General features: G+C 44.8%; 1 protein-coding gene across 1 annotated transcript; it reads left to right on the top strand.

Annotated features, from left to right (window-relative positions):
• The first annotated feature begins 769 nt into the window (after nt 1-769).
• Nucleotides 770-23,299, top strand: LOC141472981 (ATP-binding cassette sub-family A member 10-like). Its single transcript, XM_074160279.1, has 38 exons — nt 770-871; nt 2,294-2,504; nt 2,931-3,089; nt 3,330-3,430; nt 4,227-4,453; nt 4,778-4,916; nt 5,289-5,474; nt 6,234-6,381; nt 6,875-7,046; nt 7,631-7,689; nt 8,100-8,210; nt 8,303-8,478; nt 8,976-9,095; nt 9,457-9,595; nt 9,703-9,793; nt 10,091-10,230; nt 10,848-10,967; nt 11,137-11,332; nt 12,052-12,218; nt 12,948-13,075; nt 13,447-13,584; nt 14,125-14,238; nt 14,506-14,676; nt 14,923-15,033; nt 16,171-16,299; nt 17,133-17,201; nt 17,653-17,744; nt 18,166-18,286; nt 18,636-18,756; nt 19,229-19,320; nt 19,686-19,864; nt 20,461-20,536; nt 20,775-20,869; nt 21,330-21,449; nt 21,677-21,817; nt 22,093-22,172; nt 22,253-22,308; nt 22,703-23,299. Exons 1-38 carry the CDS (start codon nt 770-772, stop codon nt 22,799-22,801), a joined length of 4,896 nt encoding a protein of 1,631 aa, XP_074016380.1. The 3' UTR covers nt 22,802-23,299.
• The last annotated feature ends 3,235 nt before the right edge of the window (nt 23,300-26,534 follow it).

Raw genomic sequence — 26,534 nt, 5'->3', positions numbered from 1 at the left:
AAAGTTACTCTGACAACTCACTTTACGCCTACACTACCAGCATTATTCCAGGCAACAAATCCTTGTTTTGCTTTGACTATATCTTTTAAGGATGCTGCCGTGTCTGTTGGAGTAACACACCAGTGCACGTTCATGGCTGTTTCTCCTTCATTTCCCATGAATATCCTGGACAGTGTCAGCTCTCCAAATGTACTTCCAAGAATTTGTTCTCTCGTAGCTCTGTTGCCTTCAATCAAGACTGCTTTCCCTATGAGCTCAGCTCACACCGCAGCCAGGAGTTGCTCAACACATCTTGGTGTGAAGCCTATAGCCCGTTAAAATTGCACGCAAAAAGATCTTGGTGATTTTAATCGGCCATGTTGCTGTCATTATTTCTTGGATACTAAGGCCACCCAAGCCAATTAGGTCATGTAGTCTGATCTTCCCTTTTTTATTTCATAAATAACTCCTCCCAGCCTTACCATGCTACAGCATGGAAGCATGAAATTCTGGTTATAATCAGTGTCACTGCTGAGCTGCGGGGATTGGGAGTATATTGAGGACAATGAGGTCTCTTGGTCCCTTGCTGCTAGAAGCTGCGCTGCAGGGCTGGCTTGTGCTCAGCACAAGAGCTCCGAGTCCCTTCGGCTCTCCCTTTTGCAGGAAAAAGGGGAAAGAAATTGTTATTGTGCACGTGTGCAAGGACTGTACAAATAGAAGCAGTCACCATTGTTTTACCTCTTGTTGTATTTGAAAGTAATTTAAAAGAAAAATGTTTGTAGGTTCAAAGATGAAGACACTCCAGAGAAGTATGAGTGTATTCCAGCAAACAAAAATTCTCCTGTGGAAAAATGTACTTATCAAGTGGAGGATGAAGATGCAGAGCTTTCAGGTAAGAAAAAAGTGATAGTTATAACTAACCATTGAGAGTAGCCAATCCCTGCCTGCCCCTGTGCCCCAATTTTGTTTTGTAAAGTTAACGTTAAAGGACATTTCATAGAATGATAGAATCACAGGTAGGAACAGTCCTCAAGGATCATGGGGTCCAACCTGTCTTGGCAAAAGCACAGTCTAGACAAAATGGCCCAGCACTGTCCAGCTGAATCCTAAAAGTATCCAATGTAGGGAATCCACCGCTTCCCTGGGAGATTACTCCAGTGGCTGATTGTTCTCATTGTGAAAAATTTTCCTCTTGTGTCCAATCGGAATCTCCCCAGGAGGAACTTGTACCCATGACCCCTTGTCTTTTCCATGTGACTCCTTGTAAAAAGGGAGTCTCTCAGTCTTCTTTGTAGCCACCCTTTAAATACTGGAACATGGTGATAAGGTCTCCCCTAAGCCTTATTTTTTCAAGGCTGAACAAACCCAGTTCTCTCAGCCCTTCCCCATACAGCAGCTTCCCAGTCCTTGGATCATCTTGGTGGCCCTTCTCTGGACCCTCTCTAGCCTGTCCACATCTTTTTTGTATAGCGGGGACCAAAACTGAACACAGTATTCCAGGTGTGGCCTGACAAGTGCTGGGTGGAGTGGGATAATTGACTTCTTTCTGTCTGCTGGTGATGCTCTTATTGATGCAACCCAGTGTCCTATTGGCTTGTTTTGCCCCAGCAGCACACTGTTAGCTCATATGGAGCTGCTTGTCCACCTTCCCACAGAGCTGCTCCCCAGCCAGGTAGATCCCAGCCTGTGCTGCCCTCCTGGGTTATGTTTTCCCAGGTGCAAGACCTTACACTTGTCCTCACTGAACTTCATAAGGTTCTTTTTAGCTCCCTCTTCCAGCTTATCCAGAGCCTCCTGTAGGCTGGCTCTCTCAAAGCATCCACTTCCCCACTCGATTTGGTATCATCAGCAAACTTCATCAGGGTACACCTGATCCCATCACCCAGATCACTTATGAAGATATTAAACAGCACTGGGCCCAGTATCAATCCCTGGGAGGACCCCACTTGTGACAGGTTGCCAGTCTGAAAAGGAGCTGTTGACCACCACCCTCTGGGTGAAGCCCGTCAGCCAGTTCCCTCCCACCCCACAGAGCCCTTGGCTGGCCCTGGCTGATAACCAACGCTTTGTGAGACTTTGCTTTTTTAACTGATGCTGTTTCTGTCTGTGACTTGACATATGAGAGCGCAAATGGGCTCTTTGAGCAGAGTAATTCACTGAGGTGACATGCACAGTGCAAAGACCTTGTTAGTTGGTTGACATCTAAGAAACTGGTGTGTCTGAGTGCCTCTTGTTTATATTTTAATCCTGCAGAGAACATGCTCATATACTGTTATACTATTAAATTCTTTTCTCCGCTCTCCCCTTAACCTAGGAGTGGATGCTGTCTCTGCTCTTTCTGCCACTGATGTTCATTGTGTGCGCGTTCATGATGAACATCCGCTCCCCCGAAGTGCCCTACAGCTCCCTGGGGCAGTTAGATGATCCCGCCTACAACGCCACTGGGGTCACCATCGCTTTTACACCCATCACCACCACCACCAGGCAAATAATGAACAAAGTGGCCTTGAACTCTGTAATGACAGGTATGCTTTGTCTTTTAAATATTTGGCTTTGTCATTATTTAATCTAATATATACATTGCACTCTCCACTATTATATGTAGTGGCTCTCCAGTAGCTTTGGTCAGTAGAGAAAATTTGCCCCAAATCCTCTATTCTCACAAATATTTCTTCTCTAATATTTAGATTAATAGGTAGGTCAGTGTGTGCTCCTGGGCTGTAAAGCTCTGCCTTTGTAGCATAATACTATTAAGACACATTGGCTCATTCTTGTGAGGTTCACTTCTTCCCATCTAGTAAAGTATGAAGCATTTAAAGGTGCCGCCTTGCCTAGTGAGGAGAACTGGAAAGGAGTTATGATGCTAAAAACGCAGAATATACACCCGGTGCCTGTGCACACATTTCCAGACCTAAAGAAGCTCATTGCAATGTTTTTCTTACAAACTACAGGTATAAAACTGGAGGCACTGGACAACGAGAAAGCCCTGGAGAAAGCCTGGATTTTGAATAATGAAATTATAGGGGTTGTATTTAAGGACAACTTCTCCTATCACCTCAGGTTTGCTGCCGAGAAAGTGGCTACTCCAAATGAAAACTTGGGATACATAGGTAATACAAGAATTTATGGCTGGGTGACTGCCTGGCATGGATAGGCATCGCTTTGCTAAACTAATCTATATGTGTTCTATGATTTAATAAACTGTTAAATTTTTTTTGTCAGTGGATCACTGTCCATTCGGAGAGTTTCCCATGGTACATATATGCATTCTTACTGTCAGCTTTTGTAGGGAAAACCAACTATATTTCAGTGTTCTTACCTGTGATGCCCTTAACCTCTCATCCTTGCAGACGACTGTTACAACTTCTCGTCGCAGTACTGCGACAGCCCGAAGTATTGGTACAACGGCTTCCTGTCCCTGCAGTCCAGCATCAATGCCGCTATTATAGAGGTAAATGGAATTTATGAACTGATGTAGGTATCCTCTTACTTTGAACTTGGTCCAGGAAAGACAAATTGTTCTCTGACAATAGCAAGAGACAGGCTCAGCCAAAAATTCTGCAGAAAAGCCAATATCTTAAAATGTTCAGCTGTCCGAGTATCGTTGGCAGCGACAGTGAGAACCTGAATGCAATCAGCAATTTCTGCAGAAAATGACTGCTCTCAATTTAATTTTGAAGATTTGTACAAACTTTTTCTTCTCTACAAAATGGCAGTTTCTCTGAAAGGCTGGGAAACAAGTGTAATACCACTGTTTAATGTAGAGTGTTTCTCAGATTCCAAGGAAAAGGCCATTCTTGCAGGAGACTGGGGTGGTATTGATGTCTCCTGGATGACTTGGATTCAAAGTAGGCATGTCTGTCAGTTCTTGTCCTTCCTTTCCAAATTGTTCCTCAAAAATATACCAGGGTAGGGGTCATTCCACTTGGCTGTGCGCCTCCAGCTGTGCAGGCTGCCTTCATACCTGGGGAGAGAAACAGGACCTCGAGGAGTGTGGCATTTTTGTGTCTGGATCCTTTTCTCTGGGTGCACTGGAGGATTTATCTCTCTCAGCAGTCAAGGCAGGGGGCAGTCTGGCTGAGGTGCAGACACACGAATGAGTCTTTATTGCATTGCTTGTTGATGTTTTCTATAAAGCTGCATTAAAAAATAAACCTAGGGATGATGAATCAGAAGGTTCCTTATATAAATATGTCCCACTGTAGAAAATATCTAAAAACTGAGATGTTGACCTTGAATTCCTTTAGGTGGTGACAAATCATTCTGTTTGGGAAGAAATGAAATCAATTGCTGGTGTCCGTATGAAGTCCCGGAGTGTTATAACCTCGATTACACTAGACTACAGTTATTTCATGATTACTATCGTGATGTGTTTTTCTCCATTCATGTATTTCTTATCGATGAATGTTGTAAGAGAAAAGAAGAAGCTCAAAGTATTGATGAAGACAATGGGGCTGCAGGATATTGCATTTTGGTGAGTTCTTCTTTAACTAAAGTATCCAGTTGCCAAAAATCAGTACACTCTTGGGTATTTGAGCAACGAGTTAATAAGTTGAATGAGTTCGTAAGTTTTCCCTAGTACTCTAAGGACAAACCAGAAGGGTTGAGCATGGCAGCAGCATATTCTTTTTCCTTGGGTATTTTGTCCCTAGGTGGGTCATGCTATCTGTTCTTCACAGAGTATGAACGAGTTGAATCTGGATAATATATTTTAATTTTAAATGGTTCTGCCAAGCAGAAGAAGTTGTAACAACAGTTCTTAATTATCCAAAGTGTAATGCCACCTTTCTATCCTCAGGCTCTCCTGGAGTCTGCTGTATGCTGTTTACGTGATGGTCCTCTCCCTCCTGCTGACAGCTCTGGTGCTGCAGGATGCTTTCTATCTCAGCAGCTTCCCTGCGGTCCTACTGCTGTTTTTCCTGTACGGCCTAGCATGTGTAAGTCAGGTTTTAAAGCCAAATTTTCTCACCACGTGGTTTATTAGTGTGTTGATGAGCCCAAACATTACTCCAGAGTCATCTTCATAGCGCTCAGGACTCTGTCCTTTGCATGGCCATACTGATTGAAATAGCTGAGTGGATTTTCGGACTCAGCAGCCGTGATTTCAATTACAGCCTGAAAATCTGACAGGCAGCAAGTTGGCTACAAAGAGCTGGCTTGAAACTCAGATCAACCCACTTAGAAGGACTTTAGTGTATTTTACTACACAGACCCGGCTCTCCAGATATCTGTTTGCCTGGCAAATGGAAGTGCTACTGTTAAGGGTATTTATTTCCTTCAGTGATTGAAGGAAACTTCTGTTCTTACAGATCCACCTGGTTTTCATGCTCTGCTCCCTCTTAAGGACCTCCAAACTTGCCGGCTCCATGGGGTTTCTCCTCACATTTCTCTTCGGATGCCTGAGCCTCGTGGTGCTGATTGAAAATCTTCCAGAACCACTGAAGTGGTTTCTCAGTCTCTTCTGTCCATTTGCATTTAATATTGGCATTGCAAAGGTACGGGGCATCACCTCTGCAGCTGAACCTTCCCAGTAGCTTGTTGTCCTGGGCTGTCTCAGAGGGAAAGCCCCAGTGAGACCATTGCCACACACAACGGCACCATCATCAGCCAGGGATGGACCCCAGGCAGATGGGAGTTGGCTCAGGGGCATCAGGTCATCCCCCTTTTGCTGCAGCAGCTCTTCCTGGCAAAGGAACTGAGCAAATACAATTCAGGTTTTCTGCTGTGGCCATCCTTCCTCCATCCCCACTTTGGATAATTCTGTGCAGTTCCTCACTTTTCCATCAATCATATCTCCATGGCTTGGAGCAATGCTTTCTAGCTCCACTTATTTAATATTTGATTTCTTGATGTATAAAAAATCTGCCTGGGAGAGGAGATTTCTACACAAGCAGAAGAAGAAACTTTAATCTACTGCTGATTTACCATATGGTTAAATCAATCACTATGTAAAATTACACCATCTTTGTCATGATTTTGTCACGTCAAGGTGCAAATATCAAGTTTCTTGAACAATTTTCTATAAAAATCTGTTCTTTTCATCTGCTTCTGGATTGTTCTGGAAAATTTTGAATGAAAACATAGGATCTCAGTGTGGAGTAAATCTATTTCCCCTCCTCACTCAAAAGAAAGGAAGAAAAATTGGTCAGTACTCCAGATGATTTCTGGTTAACACAGTCAATTTTATCTGTGGTGTGACGGCATGTGCTCAGTTTTCCAACCTGATAATTCTTCTTCCTTGTCCCTTATTTCAGGTTTTCCATTTAGAAAAATACGGATTAGGTTTCTCTTTTTCTAACCTGATGGAGGAATCGTACTTTTTATTTTCAACTTACATTATGCTGGTCTTTGACTCAGTCTTCTACATGCTGTTAGCTGTGTATTTCGACAAAGTTCTGCCAGGTAGGTATCATGTATGCTTATGGTCATACTTCCCTCTTTTGTACTTTTGATTTATATGATCTGAGTTTAACAGCTCCTCAAGGAGACGATGGGCTGCTCCATTCTCTGAGTCAACCAAAATGGGTTTTGAGCTAAAAAAATGAGTGACTTTTCTATCCCAGGCACACACTGGTAATTCCCAAATCAAAGACAACAAAGTATTTAGTGTTTTTTCTTTTTAATTATACTGCTGCTGAACTGTTTATGAGAAAATAGTGTAATAAAGTGTGGGACAATATTTTAATTCTTTAAGTAAAATATAGAATTCATTAGATATAGCCCTGAAGTCAACCTTCTTGCCTCATCCACACCAGCTCCAAACCTCTTTTTTGGACAAAGTATGGGTTTTGAGGCAGCCAAGTACTTATTAGAACCTCCTAAAGGTTTACTCTAGGATGATGTCTTGGCTGTGGCTTTGGTTAATGACAGCTCATCTTCTTTGCTTTCCTGTCAGGCAAATATGGCATCCCAGATCCCCCTTTTTTCTGCCTGAAGCCCTCGTACTGGATGCGGAGCAGGAGAGGCTCCACCAGGGAGATGCCCAGAACTGCAGCGAGCACCGAGGAGCTCCTCGGTGACGACATAGAGCCGGTGCCCGACGAATTCCTGGGGAAGGAGGCCATCAGGTTAGGACAGAAGGAATTGCTATTCATGCTTTTTGAGCTGGGTAGCTTGGGTTTGATGCTCCCACAGACCACCACTTTTGCCATCAGCTTTGCTTTGACTTATCCAGGCAGTTTTTGTGTTCACGAGGCTTTTGCAAAATACTTTGTTTCACAGAGAAAAATTAGAGATAAGATGCAGATGAGACAAATAGATAATTCAGGCTGGTCACTAATGGTGAAATCTGGAAAAATTCAGATTTAAAAATAAAACAAACGGGATTTTTTTCTGTGGGCTTTGTTAAATGTCCATTAAGGACAACAAGGAGAACACAGAGGGCAGCCTGTTGTAAACCAGCTGTCTGTTGCAATGGCCTTGAGCTTGTCTTTGCAAGGCTTGGTGCTGGTATTGTGTGCCAGCTTGTGACTTTCCCCCCTGTGTACAGAGCATACCAAACCCTGCCGAGTCTCAGAGTCGTTTCCCAGCACCTCTTACTTTTTGGGCCACTCCTGTCATCTTAAATTAAGACCAATGAGAATGAAAAAGGGCATCAGAGAAATGTATTTACAGGAATCCTGAAATAATAGCCTCCTTACCTTTCTTTTAGACTCCACAATGTTAAAAAAGCATATAAAAAGAAAGACAAGAAGACAGAAGCTTTGAGAGGTATGAAAGTTGTGATACCGATTCCTGTTAAAGATGAGGAAAAACAGTTGTGCAAACGTTTCAATCAGTCAAAGAAATAAAACAACACTTGCTTTGCTTCAAAATTTATGTAAAATATTAATTGATGCAATGGATCAGTTTTGTTCAGTTTTTACTGATTTTCTGTTTTTAATAAGAGTTAAAAGAAGATTTTTTTTTTCTACTGTTGTATTTCTGTCTTTTCTCCTAAGTACAGAACAGATTCTTATGCCTTTAGTTCAAGATTGACAGAACTTCACCCCAATTTGCTTAGTGCATGTCTTACTGTTACTACTCAGTTCTTCTACTTTTTAACTTGTCTTGCCTTCGACAATGAATGGAGGCAAGTCAAACCTCATTTCTTCCCAAACTTAATGTTGTTTTCATTCGAGGTTTGTCTTTAAATATTTATGAGGGTCAGATCACCGCCTTGCTTGGCCACAGTGGGGCTGGAAAGACAACGCTGTTAAACGTGCTCAGTGGACTCACTTTGCCTTCTGAAGGTAGGATGGCAAATGATGGGATGGGGTGAGCTTGATTCAAAAGCTGTAAAGACCAGTTCATTCCGCTTCATCACGTTTATTCCTGTAAACAGGCTCTGCAACCATCTACAACTACAACCTCTCTGAAACAGGAGACAGGGAAGAGATCAGAGAGATGATTGGCATTTGCCCACAGTTCAACATCCAGTTTGAAGTCTTAACGGTGAAAGAAAATTTGAAAACTTTTGCAGAAATCAAGGGCATCAAGTCCAAAGAGGTAGAGCAAGAGGTAAGTACGTGTTCCCCTGTAACGTGTCACCGTGCAGTAATGTGGGGCTGGAGACAAACCCCACTGTTCATTAAAGGCTCCTTTTGCCTTGGAACCTCTAAGGGTCCACCTGGCTGTGCCTTCATAGAATCATAGAATGGTTTGGGTTGGAAGGGACCTTAAAGATTATCTTGTTCCAACCCCTTGCCAAGGGCAGGGACACCTCCCACTGGACCAGTCTTCTGAAAACTGAAGCTGTTGTCTAGCTTTGACCAGGTTAGCAGGCAATCATCTTGTGGGCTTGGTGCAACCACAGCAATTCCTCTGCTCAACCCAAGCAGATGAGGGGATGCAGCAGCCCCTGCAGTGGCTGCTCCTGCCGGTGGTGGGTTGGTGTGGGCAGGAGCTAGACACGCTCTTAGAAACTGTGCCTTGAGTCCCAGACAGATCTCCTTCATGGGTAACAAAGGATGGAAGGACAACTGGTGCTGGGAATGGACATCCTTGTGCTCTTCTAGGTGCAAAATATTTTGGAACTGCTGGATATCAGTGGCATTCAAGACACTCAAGCCGAGAAATTGAGTGGTGGGCAAAAACGGAAGTTATCCATTGGAATAGCCATGCTTGGAAACCCCCAGGTAAACCAGCACGGCTCTGCAATACAGGGAATATTCACGTCCAACATAACTGAAACCTTACACGTGTACTTGGCTACAAGTTCACCCATGATTTCAGATCTCTTTAAAGCACTCATAATTGTTAAAATTAATAAATTTAACAATTTCATTTTGTTAAATTCATAACTCATCTTGCTAGTTGAGTTTTAAAGCAGATAGGTAGTTCCCTGACCTCTGCACCCCTCCCAGAACGATTGCCCTTGCAGAAAAGGAGCCCTGGGTCTCTTGCCTTCAGGACCTGAGGCTTCCAGGGGAACACCAAATCCAAACGACACACAATTCCTGCAGCAACAAATAACGTCTGCTTCCATCCTTTCTGCAGTTTTTGTTCCTGGATGAGCCAACGGCCGGGCTGGATCCTCTTTCCAGGCACCAGGTGTGGAGCCTCCTCAAGGAGCACAGAGCTGGCCGCGTGATCCTCTTCAGCACCCAGTTCATGGATGAGGCCGATATCCTCGCAGGTGAGCACAGGAGCAAAATGTCCATGTGAGGTTCCATTGCCAAGGATGTTTTGAACTGCTGCTGCTCTACAGTATGAATTCCTTTGGCTTTTTCTTTCTTTCTTCAGACCGCAAGGCTTTTATCTCGCACGGGAGGCTGAAGTGTGTCGGTTCTTCTCTGTTCTTGAAGAAAAAATGGGGGATCGGCTATCATTTAAGGTATCTACTTCAGCCCCAGAAACCAGCATCTGGGAAACATGCATGTACAAGGAGCCACCAGAATGACTGTAAGGGGGAAACTGTAGAGCAGATGTTGTCAAAACAAGACAATCAACTGAATTAATATTCAGTTAAATTAACTGAAGCAGCACTTTACCCCAGAGTAAGGAATGAATGAACTTGCTGGAGTTTCACTTTACTGTATCCTAGCAAGTACAATGGTGGTGGTTGTTTGTTTGGGGTTTTTGCTTTTTTCTTTTTTGCAAAACTAAGCATCTGTTTTTTTCAACTGAACAGGATCCACGTCAGTGAGTCTTGTGACCTAGAGAACGTGACATCTCTGGTTAAGCGGTACATCCCCAATGTCATATTCTCAGGACACAGTCAATATGAGCTGAGATATAAACTGCCATTAGAAAACGTGAATAAATTCCCAGGTAATGTATATTAAAATAATTGATAATTGTCCATATAGAAAAAAACAACCACAAATGTGGGGAAAGAGAAATTAAGAGGGAGATTTTCTACAGGAGTCACGTAAGGACTTTAGAACTGTTGTATTTTGACTTTTTTTCCCCAAAAAACTTTAGCATCCATATGTTTAAAATCAAAATGTTCAATAAATGTTTTTCTCCTGTTTGTAATGAAAAACCTAGCAGGCTAAACTGGGCTATACGTGTTACCAACAGTTTATTTTTCATTCTGTTAAAAGAGAAGTTAGTGACAATAGAAAGCTCCGTACAGCCGGTACCGCTCCGCACCTGCGGTGGCACCAGGCAGAGCCTCACGCACTGTGGCCACCACACTCGGTCTGACCAACCCACAGCCCTGCTGCCTTAAATGCGGGTGCTAAATAGAAAAACATCTTCAATGAGCTATGGACCTGGCAGTTTTGTGCTCCTCCAGGCCCTTTGCATCCTGGCAGCTTGCTGCTTCAGCGTTTTCCGTGGGGACTGGAGGTGCTCCGGTCAGGTTGACTCAGCTGAAGTTCAGTCTGAAGATACGTGCTAATGTTTGAAGCCTCGAAGGCGCTTGTATTATCTCTGTCCTGCAGATCTGTTCAGTGGCCTCGACAGCTGCTCCGGCCAGGGAATTATCAATTACGGAGTTAGCATGACAAGCCTGGAGGATGTCTTCCTGAGACTGGAGGAAAAAGCCACAGTCGATCAAGAAGGTACAATCATGGCTGCAAATATACAATCTGTAGCCAAAGAGAACAGCTGATTTGCAGTAACCGTTGGGCACGCCTCCAACAGCTAATTACGAGGTGGTGCTTAATTTATCACGTTACAATGTAGAAGCTGCTCTCAGGCGTAAATGTGTATGTGGAAAACCCCCTGCAGATGAGCACGTCCTTGGAGAGGAGTGGGCAGAAGCAGGACCATGGTGCCCTGAGGAGACAGAGCCAGGCTCCCTGCTGCTCTCGGACACCGGGAAGGCGTTAGTCGATGGCTTGGCTCTCTGGAAGCAGCAGGTCTCTGCCATGGCACGGGTGCACTTCTTAAAGCTTAAGAGTTCGGTGAAGAACCTGCGGTCAATGTAAGTACCAAAGGGAGTCTCTCTTGCAGATCTGGGACCAGACACAGTCACAGCAGGGGGGACAATTGTCACTCCCCTCTTTCCATGAGTGTTTGGGTTAATTGGTGTCAGGTCTTGGCTATGAATGATCTTGGTAATCTGCACTCAGAGGAGAGGATATCTTCTTCCTTTCCTGTGCCAGTAACATAGAATCTCCCTTTTGTGCATTTTAGTTTCTATACTGAGTGATTTATGCAAGGGTAAACCATTTTCTTCCTGAAGAAAAGAATAATTTAGGAATGCTTTTATTTCAGATAGAAGAGGAAGTTTTAAAATCAACTATTGTGTACAGAGAGAGGAGAGAAAAATACTACTTTCAGACTTCCTCTTTAATTTTTTTTAAACTTCTCCCCTGTTGCCAGGGTCTGAACCCCTTTGGCCCCATTGGTCTTCAGGCTGGCATGCTGGCCGTTCCTGGTGAGGCACAAGAAACAGAAGGGAGATGCTGATTTATGGAAAGCTTATATCTTAAGGAAGTCTGAAAGGCATGTTGTGACCCTAAAAAGTTGAGCACTCCACATATGAGGTCCCCTCCCTGCTAAATTTGTGAATGGCCAAGATTTGAGACTTCTGAAAATGAAGTTGCCAAAAATTATTAAAGGGAAAAGCATTGGGTAACCTGAATATAGCATTCCATTCCCAGTACGCAAATGTGTTTATTCGTCTCTTTCTTCATGTAGTTTGCTGCTCTATGTGGTTTTTCTGCTTCCTCTGGTTTTGCAACTGTCCCTGGTTGCCATCTGGCAGAGTGTGAGTGTTTGGGAGCTCTCATCTGCACGGTACTTCTTGCCCCTGGGGAAGAGGGCTCGCTCGGAGACAACCAGCCTCCTGGTCCACAACAGCACGGGTGAGGGGAAGGAGCCTTTCCTCAGCCTTTCCTATTCTGGGGCTTCTTGCTGTTGCAAAGGAAAATAAGTGGAAAGAGCAGATGTTTGTAGGATGGAGAGGATCCAAGGGATGATGAAGGTTTGAGTGACAGAAAAGCATGAAAACTGTTATTTTTAAGGAGTTATGAATGAAGCCTACTTTGGCTTCAGCAGCTGCTGAGATCTGATACAATGATGTGAAAAAGGATTAGAAGGGACCCCGTTCTTTCCCTGCCCCAAATCCAGATCTCCATCCAAACAATTTCTGTGTTTTCAGACTGTGGGATCCTCAAACCAGGCACCACACTCCACAAAGAGCTCAATAATGCTGAGTCAAACTGGCAGTCTACTTCCAGAGTTTTTCCTTCAACTTTCCTATGGGTGGATGCTATTTTATGTTATTTTGCCAGAGTATGAGGCTGTTGGCTCCATCAGACCGTCAGTAAAGAAAATGCATTTTGTAGCAACTGAGCAAAACCAGAACAAAAAAATGACAATACAAGATTCAGGCAATGAGATGGAAATCCATTAACTTCACAGAAATGAATGTGCAATGAGCCATCACATACGTGCTGCCTGACCTCCATGGTTATTAGACTTTCTCTGTTTTTGTTTGGTGGTCATGGATATTTTAAAAAAAAAAAACAAACCATCAAAAACTCTCTTGTTGTTCAGTATTATGATTCCTCTGCTTTTGGCTTTCACACCAGGCACAGGCATTGAAGACTTTATCCACAAGCTCGAGAGCCAAGATATCACAGTGGAAATCACAAGCGAGGAAAATATCACAGAGGAGCTAAAACACAATGGGGCTATAAAAGTGTCTCGCAAAGGCCAGGTGAGGATTTTTATTCTCTTCCTCCTGTTTCTTCCCAATAATTGAATAATTAAGCAAAATGCCTCCATCAGCTCTACCTGTGGGATGGTCCTGTCGAGTAAGGCCCACAGGTATGAAGATTTGGAGGTGTTTTAACCAGTAAACTACATGCGAGAGGAGACCTTATCTCCCTCATCCTCCACTTCAAACTTTTCATTTTTGTAGCACAGCTATACAAACTTCCAATACCCAGTCATTTGGTTTTTAGCAAACCAAGCATAGGCAAAATGAATTATTTCAGGCCTGGATTCTCCTGGCATGCTCTTTTTCTACTGCTTCACTGCAGATGCAAAAACCCAAGAGTTTTCATCTTGTTTTCTTGCTCTTTGAAGAGCTACAGGTTTACTGTGCTATGCCATGTGGAGGCCGTCAACTGCTTCCCGGTGCTTGTGAACGTCATTAGCAACGCTCTGCTGAGAGCCCTCAATTCCACCGTGCACATTCGGATCTGGAATCACCCATTTTTCTCTGTAAGTGTCAGAACCTGGCAGCCAGAAGGTGTCAGAAAATAGTTTTTAGATCTGTTTAAGGTCTCGGTAAGTCATCACATTCTAATGGGAAGCCATCTGGGCTGTCTGTACCCGTAGACTCACCTTTCTCAGTGACATCTCTGGGACCATCGTGTTTGACTTCAGGAAAACTGAAGCTAATTTTTCCCTTCTGGGTCTTGAGGGCTGCTGAAAGGAGAGGGTGGCTAGAAACATTTCTTCAGGAGGTTCCTTATTCTGTATGTCATATTATTCAAGCTGTGGGCCATCAATTGACAGAAGAGAGATCTCACCACAAATCTGGGGCGGAGGAGTGGGACCTGCACCACCCATCTCTCCTCACTAGTGGCAAGCACTTTGCAGGGCTGTGGTTTGGAGAAAACCTTCCTCCCACCAATATTTGGTTTCAAATCCTACTTTGTGTTTGTACTGCCCTGTACTTTGTGACAAATGCAGTAAAATAAATGTCTAGCCATTACATTCCGTGTGTTTTCTACAAATGCTTTATTCTTCTGTTTTCAGATAGATAATCCACGACTCTGGGATTATTTTGTTTCTTTATACCTCGTTTATATGCTGTTGTTATTCCCTGGTTTTCCTCCTCATTTTGCAATGGGCTACATGCAGGATTACAAGGTAAATTCCTTGAAATGGAGCAGATTTGGGGTGGGCAGAAGGGATTACAACTGCATTGGTGCAAGGATGTTTGAATATGATGAGCAGCTTGAGGATTTCTTCTTTGTATTGTCATGACCAGCTTTGCAGCCAGCACAAAATGCTAAAGACAAAAAGTGGTGGAATTTCACCCCAGTATAGCTTTTTATTTCTTGGAGCCATTCCCATGGGTTCAGTTGGCCAACCAGGCACCGACAATAAACAGCCCTTTGCGTTGTGCCTTCCCAGGTGAGAGCTCGTGCCCAGCTGCGGATCTCAGGGCTCTTTCCCTCGGCGTACTGGTGTGGCCAGGCACTGGTGGACATCCCACTGTGCTGGCTCCTTCTCTTCTCGATGTTTGGGATTCCATTCGCCATGAACAACAAGGTTCCCAGGAACACTGGCAGCCTGTTCTTGCTGGTACGTCCCATTCTGGTGATTTCTGGTTCACTAGGGAGGGCTTGGAGTGATATTTTGAGCACATGTGGGGGTAGCAATAAATCATGCCTTAGTATACTCCGTTACACTTTGCAGTAAAATTACAGTAATTTTTGAATGCCCCGATCTTAATGTATGACCATTTAAACTGAACTATGTTGCTATATATAGGTTTCTGGTTGTTTAGATCACTCCATTTTCTCTAATGAAAGCGCTTTTTTTCTGTAGATCATGGGTACTTTTGGCTATGGAATTTCTATTGTTCTCTTCATCTACTTGATCTCCTTCATCTTTCGCAAAGGATGGAACTGTGATTTTTGGTCTTTTATCCTGATAGTGGTAAGCATATGGCTAGATAATGTGCTGTAGGGTTTACAGAAGTGCATTTTGAGATCTTAAGGAGGAACTAGAGGTCAACACACCAAGTATAGATGTAGAACATAAGTGTGGGCATGTGTTTTATAGCAGTCAATTCTATATTAAATTCGTGGCACTGTGTTCTGTTCCCACAATCACAGAATCACAGAATCTTCTCGGTTGGAAGGGACCTTTGAGATCATCGAGTCCAACCAACAACAACAAAAAAAAAAACAAAACAAACAAAAAAAAACAAAAACAAAACCAAAACAAAACCAAAACAAACACCCACAACCACACCCCACACCCACCCACAAACAGACACAAACCAACAATCTCGGGCACTAGAGCATGCCCTGAAGTGCCACGTCTACACGTTCCTTAAATACCTCCAGGGATGGCGACTCCACCACCTCCCTGGGCAGGCTGTTCCAGTGCCTGACCACTCTCTCAATAAAGTAGTTCTTCCGAATATCTAATCTAAACCTCCCCTGCCACAACTTTAGACCACTTCCTCTGGTCCTGTCATTATTCGCTTGGGAGAAGAGGCCAACACCCACCTCCCTACAACCTCCTTTCAGGGAGTTGTAGAGGGCAATGAGGTCTGCCCTCAGCCTCCTCTTCTTCAAACTAAACATACCCAGGGAATCCTGCTGTAACACAGGGAAATGCTTTGATCCACCCTGAGTTGGTTCAGGAATGGAGAGAAAAAAGTTATTTATCACTCTGTTTAGCACCTCACATCCAAGAGATGTAAGACGTTGACACATGAGCCATCAGGCTAGACACAGATAGCCTGAGCCTGACCTGGAAGGAGATGGCTTATTTGGCATGAACTGGGACAGGAAAGAACAGGACAGGATCCCGTGCTTTGTTCTTCTGTCTGAAGCAACCCTGTGTCTGGGAAGAAGTTTCCTTGGCTGACCCAAACCAGCAGCCTACCATCAAGCAGAAATGGCAGAGGACCTTCTGAACCTTCACCATTTCTCATCTTTATATTTCTTGTCCATTTTTAGAAATTCAACAGGGAATTGAAAAGGTAGACCCACATCATTTTTAAGACTGGTGAGGACCGTAACCCTTCCCATCAGCTAAATTACCCTCTTGTTTTGTTTTTAGGTGTGCTTTATTTCTTTTATCATCAGCAGAGTCATAGATTTCTTAATCGATGCTACAGTCTCCCTCTACGTTCTGTCGCTCTTGATTCCTGTGTACCCACTGATGGGTGTTACGTTCCACTCCCAGCAGGTGAGTGGTGGCACTGGGCGAGGAGAGGCACCCCACCGTAAAACACAACTACGTGTCCTTGTGACCAAGTTCTGGTGGTAACCACACGCTGCTGGGAAGGCTCATTAGTTTTCTCTTATGGGTGGGATTTTCCAAATGGCCAGAGTGCATCCTTAGATGACAGTTTCAGACCAGATCTAATTTTTCCAGCTGTTCATTATGGTTAGGGGCTACTGCTCGTGCAGCTGAGCTGTGACTGTATATTAGGTAAACCCCTTTAATTCTTCCCGTGCAGGGCCAAGCAACTTGCCTTGAACAATCAAGCAAGAAAATTTGAACTTATGCATGCGACTTTGCATGGAAATAGAGTGAGCATTAGGAATACTCACACAGCACCTTACTCCATGTCAGCTGAGGGTCGTCTTGGAAAGTTAACTAAGAATTTAACAAAAATTCTATGCTATGTACAAGCTATGTACAAGACCATTTATGAGCCATAAATGACTTTGGAGTGAAGTACAAATAGAAGAGACTTCTACTCTGTCCCATCCCATTCACCTCCACCTCTTCTCTGCTGGGACCCCAAGGAAAGCAGACCAGATGTTTTCCCATGATAGGCCATTACCCCCAAAAGAAGAGTCTGATACATGTACCATGACATTTTCTGGTATAGGACTGGGATCCCCAAAGTCAAACATCTGTATTTGCTCATCTGTATGGTGAATATTTGGGGTAAACCAGAAGCTTTCATACATTTTCAAAGTATTTGTTGTTTGCTTCAACCCTTTCAAAATTAGCCAGCATTATACTAAAGAATTACAGGTCTTTGTTGTGCATTTTTATTATTCTTACAGATTTTTCTAGAAGACGCTGACATCTTTGAAGCGACTCCAAAGAATAATGTGCTAATAGCTGTCTTTGCAGTAAGAAAACATTTAATATTGATTTTATTTAGGAATGTGTGTCTCCTGAAGACCATCCTCAGTGATGAGGAAGCAGGCAGGAACCCTGAGCTTGTTTCAGGCAGAAGGAGAATCTTGGTGGGTCTGGATGACAGATTATCCCACTGTGCAAAAAGAACCTCGCTCTTTTGAAATGGGGAAGGGGAAAGAAAATAAGCCCAGATTACTTAATATTGCCCTGTTATTTTATGAACTGTGCTTTTCTCCTGCCATTGGTATTTTCTACAGTACTGGTAAATGACAGTAGGGTTCACAGCCTTCAGGATTACCCTGAGTTTAGATGTTAATGGACTTCATTTTCATAAACTGTGTTTTTCCCCCACGCATTTTATAACACTGCCACCATCTTTTCAGCTGCAGCCGTAGCAGGATGAAAGGCAAGGCTGTTAATGTGGCAACCTCTTTTTTTCAGCCTTATATCCATTCTGTGGGTTTCATTTTTCTTCTTCGATATTTGGAGATAAAATATGGAAGAGCAGTTCTGAGAAAGGACCCAATATTTAGGTTTGTATAAACACACATGCACCACAGGCACATGTGAGACCTAAACTCCTACCATACTGCTTTTCCTTGAAGACAACATTTTGATCAGATGCCATTGCCACAGTCCCTATTTTTAAATATTTTTTTTAATACCGGTGATTTTTCATAACTAAAATAGCTCCTTAAATGTTACAGTGCTATGATAATATAGAACAGCTCTCAAGCTTGTTAGTGCTTCCACACAGTGGAGAACCACCAGCTTGGTTCTTTGTACAACACAGAAAGATTATAAACACTAAAAAAAAAAAAATAATAATAAATTATAAAAAACCCACAAGAAACATTGAAGCAGAAGGACACTCACTCTTGGTTGATCCAAAATGCATTGGTGGGGAGCAAGGATAAAGAACAAAATGCTAAGACAAACCTGGTGGGTTTGTAGGATTTCCCCAAGAAGAGAAAGCAGCCACCAGCACCCTGAGCAGCTCGAAGAGGAAGATGAAGATGTTAAAGCTGAAAGAACAGCAGTGAGAAATGCCATAGCAGCTCCGGCTCACAAGGAGGTACGACTAAGTATTGGCCTTTCTGTTTTATTTTATACCAGTAAGAAGCCCATCGGTGAAAAACAAACCAGGAAGGTATCAATAAGTGCTGGTCAGGGCTCTGGCTGTCCTGTTCTCACTGGGAAAATCAACTCCCAAACGTACAGTGTGGGTCCCATCAGAGAAGAAACCTGTTAAGAGGAACATGGACAATAAAGTGTCCTGTTGCTCCTCATATGCTCAATGAACTATAAAACAAATTCAAAGATCTGTAGAAGGTTTTCTGCCTTTTTTAGTGGAAGGATATTACTGAAGGATTAATGTTACCCAACATAATGGCCTAATCTTTCTTCTTCTTCCTCACTTTCAGAAATCAGTCATTATTGTCAGCAATCTGTGCAAAGAATATAAAGTAAAGCAAGCTGGTTCTGTTTTTAAGAAGAAGAAGAAGAAAATGGCCACCAAAAATGTTTCCTTCTGTGTTAAAAAAGGTGAGAGCTGGGACTGTTCTCCTAGACCTGTTTCAGACCCCCCCAATTATACCCAGAGAGTTAATTCTCTGCAAATTCCTGGTTATCTGAGCAAGGACATAAAGGTAAAATCTGTTTGCTCTATGGTTAAGGCATGTTCAGTCTTTGGTTGGTGTGTTAATGAGTAACGTGACGTGGATGCATCCTATTATTTACCTTTGACTCTCTGTTATCCAAAGCAACATAGACCCCTCTCTCCAGGATCCACATCAGCGGTGGCTTCTGAGGCACCTGGGAGCAATGCTCAGACTTGCAGCATCAGTTAGAGTTCAAACGTCATGGGCTCTCAGAGCATATATTTATACTGTTGACTTTCATATGGTCTTTGATATCAGCATGCTCTCTTTTATTTTTTTTTTTCTTTTATGGGACTGTGCCTGGTATATTTGTTGAATGGGGAGTACTACTAAGAAATTGTATATATTGATTCCAGGAGAAGTATTGGGACTTCTGGGGCCCAACGGAGCTGGGAAAAGCACAGCTATCAAAATGATTACTGGGGAGACGACACTGACTGCTGGGCAGGTAGGAGGCGCCCAGGGAAAAGGAATAGATCTGTGATAAAAACCCAAGTGCAAACCTTGCACCTCAGCTAAGCTACAATTTTTTTTCAAAGCATTGTTAGAAATCAAGGTTTTAACTGAATGCATTATGCTAATAAATAATATATTAATAAAAAATATTTTGAGCTACTTCTAACTTCGACAAACAGTTGCAGCTACCCTAATCGGCCACATTTATATTTAGAAACTAGGGTTGCAAAGTCAATCCCTTGTTCTTTGGATTTCCTCCCCTAAAATCCTAATGAAGCCCATAGTCTTCCTTCTGCACCATACCCTGGTACCTGGGCAAGGCTATGTGAGAGAGATACCCTCTGCCTGGTTGTGCAGGTGCTGATGAAGAGGGGAGATGGAGCAACCTCCCACCTCCAGGACCACGCGCCCGCCTTCCTGGGCTACTGCCCACAGGAGAACCCTCTCTGGCCCGACCTCACCGTGCAGGAGCACCTGCGGGTCTACGCGGCCGTGAAAGGGGTGTGCAAGGAGGATACGGCTGCTGCTGTCGACCGGTACGGACAGAGGGTGTCTCCGGGAGTCGGTCGATGTTTTATCCCCTAGTCCTAGGGTGCAAGGAGGGGACCAGAAAGTCAAAATTCACTGTGAGCCAGAGGCAGCCTTTAAAGAAACTCAGAAAATGGAGCTGCAAAAGTGATTTTGTGCTAAATGCTGTGATTAAAGTGAGTGGGTTAAGAAAATCTCCAATTTTCCTGGGTGCACTTAGTGGGGATAAATTTACCACTGATGTCCTTTTAAGTATGTTATCTTTAGGAAGCATTTCTAGAATCTCTGATGTTATAGTTTGGCCCTACAAGAAAGGGTGCCTAATACTGCCTGCTCAGCTGACACTGGCAGGGTGGGATGGATTTATAATGCTCTTGACACTAATGATGGGTTTAGAAAAGAGCTTGTAGCTCATTCAGTACACTTTGCTTCAAATATTCACTTACATTTTAATAACCCAATAAATGTTTAATGAAAACAAGCAGGAGTCAAGAGCAAAGGAAAGAAAGTTCCTTTTTCATATCATTTTGGGAATTCTTAATGAGAGTACTGAGTTGGGAAAAACAAAAATGTTCTTTTTTTCATTTGTTTCCCTTCCCGACAGAATAGTGAATGCTCTGCAGCTTCAAGACTGTTTGAAAAAAAAGACCAGAAAATTGTCTGCTGGGACAAGCAGGAAGGTGTGGTTTGTTTTACCTGTAATGAGCGCTGCAATGCTCAGAGCACAAATCAAAACCCCCCTCCATGGGAGGAGGGACCTACCTGTGCTCTGAGCTACCCAGGAGAGCACCCCATGGTGGGGTGATGGAAATTAGCCTTTGCCAAAGACACGCTTCCTATAAATCAGAATCCCCCATTCTCATAAATGAAGCCCAGGGACTGCAAAAGGTTTGACCCAAACCCCTTTCCCCGTGGTAGCTGTGCTTCGCAGTGTGCATGCTGGGCAACCCCACGGTCCTGCTCCTGGATGAGCCGTCAACTGGCATGGACCCCACCGGGCAGCGCCGTGTCTGGTGAGTAGGACCTCAGGCACCGTGCCACCACAGTGGTAAAGGGGTTGGAAGCCAAGAGTAGGTGCCTAAGGTGAGGTAAAGAGTGTTTTACCCCCTTTGCGGTTAGTGCTGCTCATCACGTGCCAATGGTTTTACTGGAAACTCCATTTTCCTGGTTCTCTTTAGCTGAACTATGAGCAAGAAGAGGGAAAAAACATTTTACCTTCATCCTTGTTGCAAACTTTAGGACAGTCATATACAGGATTTGGAAGAATTAATAAAGGGACCCGAGTCAAAAATATTTTTTTAGCCGTTATTTCAAAGTATGACCATGTGCACATCAGTCTAAAGCTGCTGTATGTAGAGCTTTTACACTTCTTTTAGGGGAGAGGCATTTAGAGAGACAAAGGTACAAGAAAAAGTGTCTGATATTCCCAGGGAGTGTTAGCTTTTTTTTTTTTCCTCCCCCTCTGGTCCTCAGGAAAATGATTCGTGCCTCCCTGAAAACAAAGGAGATGGGAGCCATCCTGACGACACACTACATGGAGGAGGCAGAGGCAGTGTGCGACCGTGTGGCCATCATGGTGTCCGGGCAGCTACGGTGGGCAGCAGCACGGGGCTGAGCTGGGAAAACGATCCATGTGGCGACAGGGGCTTCTCCTCCAGCCTCGCCTACCTGAGTCCATCACCAAGGGCTTTACGAAGTGCTCCCCATGATTCCACCAGCAATCTGGGAAGGAGCAGATGGTGGGGCACCAATGGTTTTGATTTGACATCTCTTTTTTTTTTTTTTTTTTTTTTTTTTTTTTCCCTCTCCGTCCCCTGCAGGTGTATTGGCTCCATTCAGTACCTGAAGAACAAGTTTGGCAAAGGCTATCTACTGGAAATTAAGGTCAGGGATCCAGAGCTCACTGATCTTCTCCATGCAGAGATTTTGAGGATTTTCCCAAGTGCAGCCCGTCAGGAGAGGTAATTATAAAATATGGGATGAACAGTTGGTTTCAACACTACCTCATCCCTAAAAATGTGCCCAGTGTGATGGCCAGACACGGGATCTCAGCTGGAGAGAGATGAACAGCTCAGAGTCCTTGTGTGGGGATCTGATTTGATAATGTCACCACATTCAGCCCTGCTAGGATCCCTGCAGCAAAATGTCCATTAATGCAGCTCATAGTGTGACATAAAATTTTGATCCCAGAACCTCAATACAGAGCAAGAATCACCTTTTCTTCTTTTTCTTCAAGGTTCCCCTCTTTGCTCGTCTACAAGGTCCCAATGGAAGATGCAGTGCCTCTGTCTCAGTCTTTCTCCAAGCTGGAGGAAGGTAAGAACGAAACAAGATGACTTTTTGAAAAGGTGGAACACAGGCTGCTAATTTTTAACTCTCTTTCCATTTCTCCACAGCCAAACGAAACTTCAACTTCGAGGAGTACAGCTTCTCTTTGAATACTTTGGCTCAGGCAGGTGATTTCAAGGCTAGACATGCTGTAACGGCATGAGCAGGAACCAAAGCCGCAGCGAGACCTGGGCCAGTGCAGTGGCAGAAGGCTGCTCCGCCAAAAAACTGCCTGGGGGTGGTGGCGAGGAGTCCTCTACTGGGAAAGTGGTGGAAAATGGTTTGGTTTTTTTCACTGCTGGGATTTAGCATGGTGGGAGCAATCCTAGGGAAAGTGGTGCTGCCTGACTCTACCCACCTGAGACAGGCACCCAGCACATCCAAGGGACAGATGCCCTTGGTAGAAAGCTGCTTCACATACCTCTCATAGGGGCTGCAGAGCTGCACCTCCTGTAAAGGAGCATCACAGTGTCTAGTGAGAGTCAGAGGAATAATCAGTTTTATCTTGGCCATTTCAGGTGTTTTTGGAACTCTCCCGAGAACAGGAAAAGGATAATTTTGATCTGACTTTGGATGGGGCTTTTGAATGGAAACAACTTCAGCAGCAGGACTGTTAAGGATCCAAAGATGCTCATTTACACATTACTCAGTATTAAGGTAACTGGTGTGATCCTGCACATATTTACTGCCATTATCAGTGTACCACGAAGAGGAGGAACAGGCACTGCCTTTCCAGTGAGCATCGGCTGAGGGCTCCTCTCCAATGCAGAAGACATTTCACCTGGACTCTGCAGGTGTCTACTCAACGTCCTACCCCAAGTTGCATTTCCAGTGGCTGGTTGATGAAATAGTGCCTGCAGTGTGAAGCTGAGCAATGTGCAGCAGAGGGACAGGAAAGTCTGCAGAAAGAAGGGTCATAACCCATCTCTGGGGATCAAGTCTCTGCTTTGCTGGGTGGATCTGGGTGCATCAGGGAATCCGGACACACTGCCAACCTTCTGGGCTCCTCTCCCACCAACGTGTGGGGCTATTTGCCAACGACGTGTTTAAATACATCTTACTGAAATCCCCATTCTATTTTTATACCCTTCCAATAAATGTCTCTATAGAAAACGTGGTTACACCCTCTTATGTCATCATTGCTGTGGACCGTCAGGAACAGCTGAGCAGCTCAAACTCCTTCCCCTGGGGATGGAGTGGCTGCAGAGGGCCCAGGGCTGCTGGCCAGGCAGTTGTAGTCACTCATGTTTACTATCTCCCTCAGCCTGGCTTGGCAAACGCGCTCACCCCCTGCCCTCCCTCCACACTGGAACCAGTGGTTGTCACTCCTCCCTCTGGAAACCAGCCTGGGTTGTTCAGTCTGGAGAAGAGAAGGCTCCAGGAAGACCTTATTGCAGCCTTTCAGTGCCTGAAGTGGGCTTATGGGGAAAGTGGGGACAGACTTTTTAGTAGGTCCTGTTACAACAGCACAAAGAGCGATGGCTTTGAACCGAAAGACGGAAGATTTAACATAGATATAAGGAAGATAATGAGGATGGTGAAATACTGGCCCAGGTTGCCCAGAGAGGTGGTAGATGACCCATCTGTGGAAACATTCAAGGCCAGGTTGGATGGGGCTCTGAGCAACCTGATCGAGTTGAAGATGTCCCTGCTCACTACTGGGGGGTTGGACTAGATGACCTCTAAAGGTCCCTTCCAACCCAAACTATTCTATGATTTTCTTCCTGACAACTCAGGCACCCGTTATCCCTGTACCCAGCTCATTTGCAAAGGTTAAAACTCTCACCGAAAATATTAAGTCCAATTCTCTTTATATAATCTGCAGCAGCAGCTGTGTTGCAATCACTGCTTGTGTACATTCCCCGCTCAGCTCCAAAACATATTTTGGCAGTTGGAAGACACATATTTTGAGGGATCGTGATTATTTCCCTTCTGGTTGCACAACAGCTCCGTTTTTACTCGCCACCCCTGGGAAACGGGTAAGTGAAATCACCGAATGTTTCGGTCACCTGTTCCTACACTCAGCTCTGGGAAATAGGGACTCGGTGAAAGGGAAGACTTTTGTTTAGTTCCCTGAGGATATCAGCGGCGGTGGAGAACTCAAGCCGTGAGCCTCCAGATGTAACAACAGTTTATACGATCCATTCCTGCTGTTTTTTTTTTTTTTCTCATCAGCATTTTGTGGTTTGTGCCTCTGCAGATGCTGCTGGTGGGACGGGCCCCTCTGGGGTGGTGGCTGCTGGTTTGAGCAGACCTGTAAATACACTGGCTTCCCTCCCCATCGCTGCTCTTACACACACTCCGGCTTCTTTAACCAGGAAATCTCTTTTCTACCACACAGCATGAGGGGACCGGGTCCCTTCAAAGGTCTTTGAATGATTTAAAGATGCAAACAGTAATAAAAGCCCCAGCAACCAAATTCTGTCCCAGAGAGAGCATCTCTGGGAGCTGGAGAGGGGAAGAGGAGTGTACTGTGTTACAGGGAAGACAAGAAAGCAGAGAGCAGGGCTGAAGGGTGAAATCTTCCTGTGGCAATTGCATTTTCTTCTGTGGGGTGAAGAGCATCTCCTGCCTTGGCTATTCCTTCCAACACCACTTGCACAGTTGTTTCCTCTAAGCAACTACCACCAACCCACTTCACCCTCTGCTACCACAGGTTTGACAGATTATTCTCCGTGATATCTGGGGCTTTCCATTGCAGGGGAAGATGAAGCAAGCAGTGCTGGCTCCATCATCTCCTGCACATGGAGGAGAAAGGAAAAGACTCACAGAGAGTCCCCCAAAGGCAAGCTGGTGGGAACTGAGGCTTTGCATCAGCCCGGAGGGAAGGGGGACGGGGTGGTGGCATTGCCATCACACAGCTGAGATTTCCAGGTCCTGGCCCATGGCCAGGGCTTGGAGAAAGAGGTTCTGTCCCCAACACAAAGCGGAGCTTAGCTGGCAAGAGGGAATGAACAAAAGTTCTAAAAAAGTTCACGAGGACTTAGCTTTTCCATTGAAAAGAAAAAGAACAAGAGAGAGATTTCCTGGAAATGAACCAGCTTCTTAAATATTCTCTTCAGAGGTCGCCTCCGCCTCTCTCCTTTCCCCTGCCCTGAGCTGAAGGGCTGGGGGGAAACACTGTCCACCAGCAGCTGCAATGGCTCTACCTGCTCTTTGAGTGCAGGGGCAGACAGCAGCCTGGTGGGATGCACCCTGCAAGCAAACCAGCTCCAGAACTGGCCTAATATTTTGGTTATTCCCCTTGTTTTCCAGCACGACAGTAGGCCTCCATGCACCCGGTGTCTTTGCTGATGAATCTGAAGCAGAGCGTGTTGCCCGTGCCACAGGGTGCATCCATCACCCAAGCTCCCTGCTGCAGATGTTGCACGTTCCCCACAGAAACTCATGCAACAATTTAGTCTTATTAACAGGGAGATTCTTATTTACTACATTTAATAATGCCTTCTTTATGCAACAGAGCACACAAAGGGCCATTCACCACCAGCTGCCTCCAGCACCAGTCCTCAAGCACCATGCCCCAAACGGGCATCCCGGAGCCACAGCGAAGAGCAGCCCGTGATTAGGTGAGAAAAATGATGCCCCCCAGTAGTTTTTAAGTGCTGGGGAGCAGGGGAGCAAGGCACATGCGTGCTCAAGGTTTGGGAGCTCGGGCACAGCATTTCACCCTGCAAAGTCTGGGGAGCAAAGGGGTATTTGAAAAATGTCTGGACAGGAATGACAGAGCTCTCCAGGTCTCCTTGTCCTCTCCAGTGTGACAGGGAGATGAACGTTGTCTCGTTCAAATGTTAGTTAAGCAACTCTCCATACGTGCAAGTAAGCAACAACCACAAAAAAAGTGCAATTTCTTAGAATTTCAAGGAACTTCACAAAAAGCAGTGATGTAAGATTCAAAATAGCTATGAGACGAACTTCTGTGGAGTAGGAGGGTAAGGCTGAGCGATGGTGTCCTGCCTGCAGACACCCCGTGGGGTAAAGGCACCGTACCCCAGCCCTGTGCAGCCCCTCCTGTATCCCCCCCTCACAGCAGGGGTGCCACGGCCGCGTGTGCTTTCTCCTGGGCAGGCACCTCCCGATCTCATAGTTCAACTGAACAAAAAGCATCCTCTCTTCAGAGCAATCCAGGGGAAAAAAGAACAAGAAACAGGACCAACATCAAACAGAAAGTTATTTGTGTCTGCTCTGGAAGGACAGGCACCATGAACACATCATCTCCCACGCCATGAGGGCAGCGAGCATCTCCAGCCGGGCAGATGCCAGGCTCCAGCCGGCAGAGCCACCAGGGGCTTTATCACAGCGAGCACAGCCCCTTCCCCTGCAACACAACTGGCCACATGTGGCTGTCCCAGA

The sequence above is a fragment of the Numenius arquata genome, chromosome 17 (genome assembly GCF_964106895.1).
Source record: "Numenius arquata chromosome 17, bNumArq3.hap1.1, whole genome shotgun sequence".
In the NCBI taxonomy this organism is placed as follows: Eukaryota; Metazoa; Chordata; class Aves; order Charadriiformes; family Scolopacidae; genus Numenius; species Numenius arquata.
This window is presented reverse-complemented; position numbering and strand designations above follow the sequence as displayed.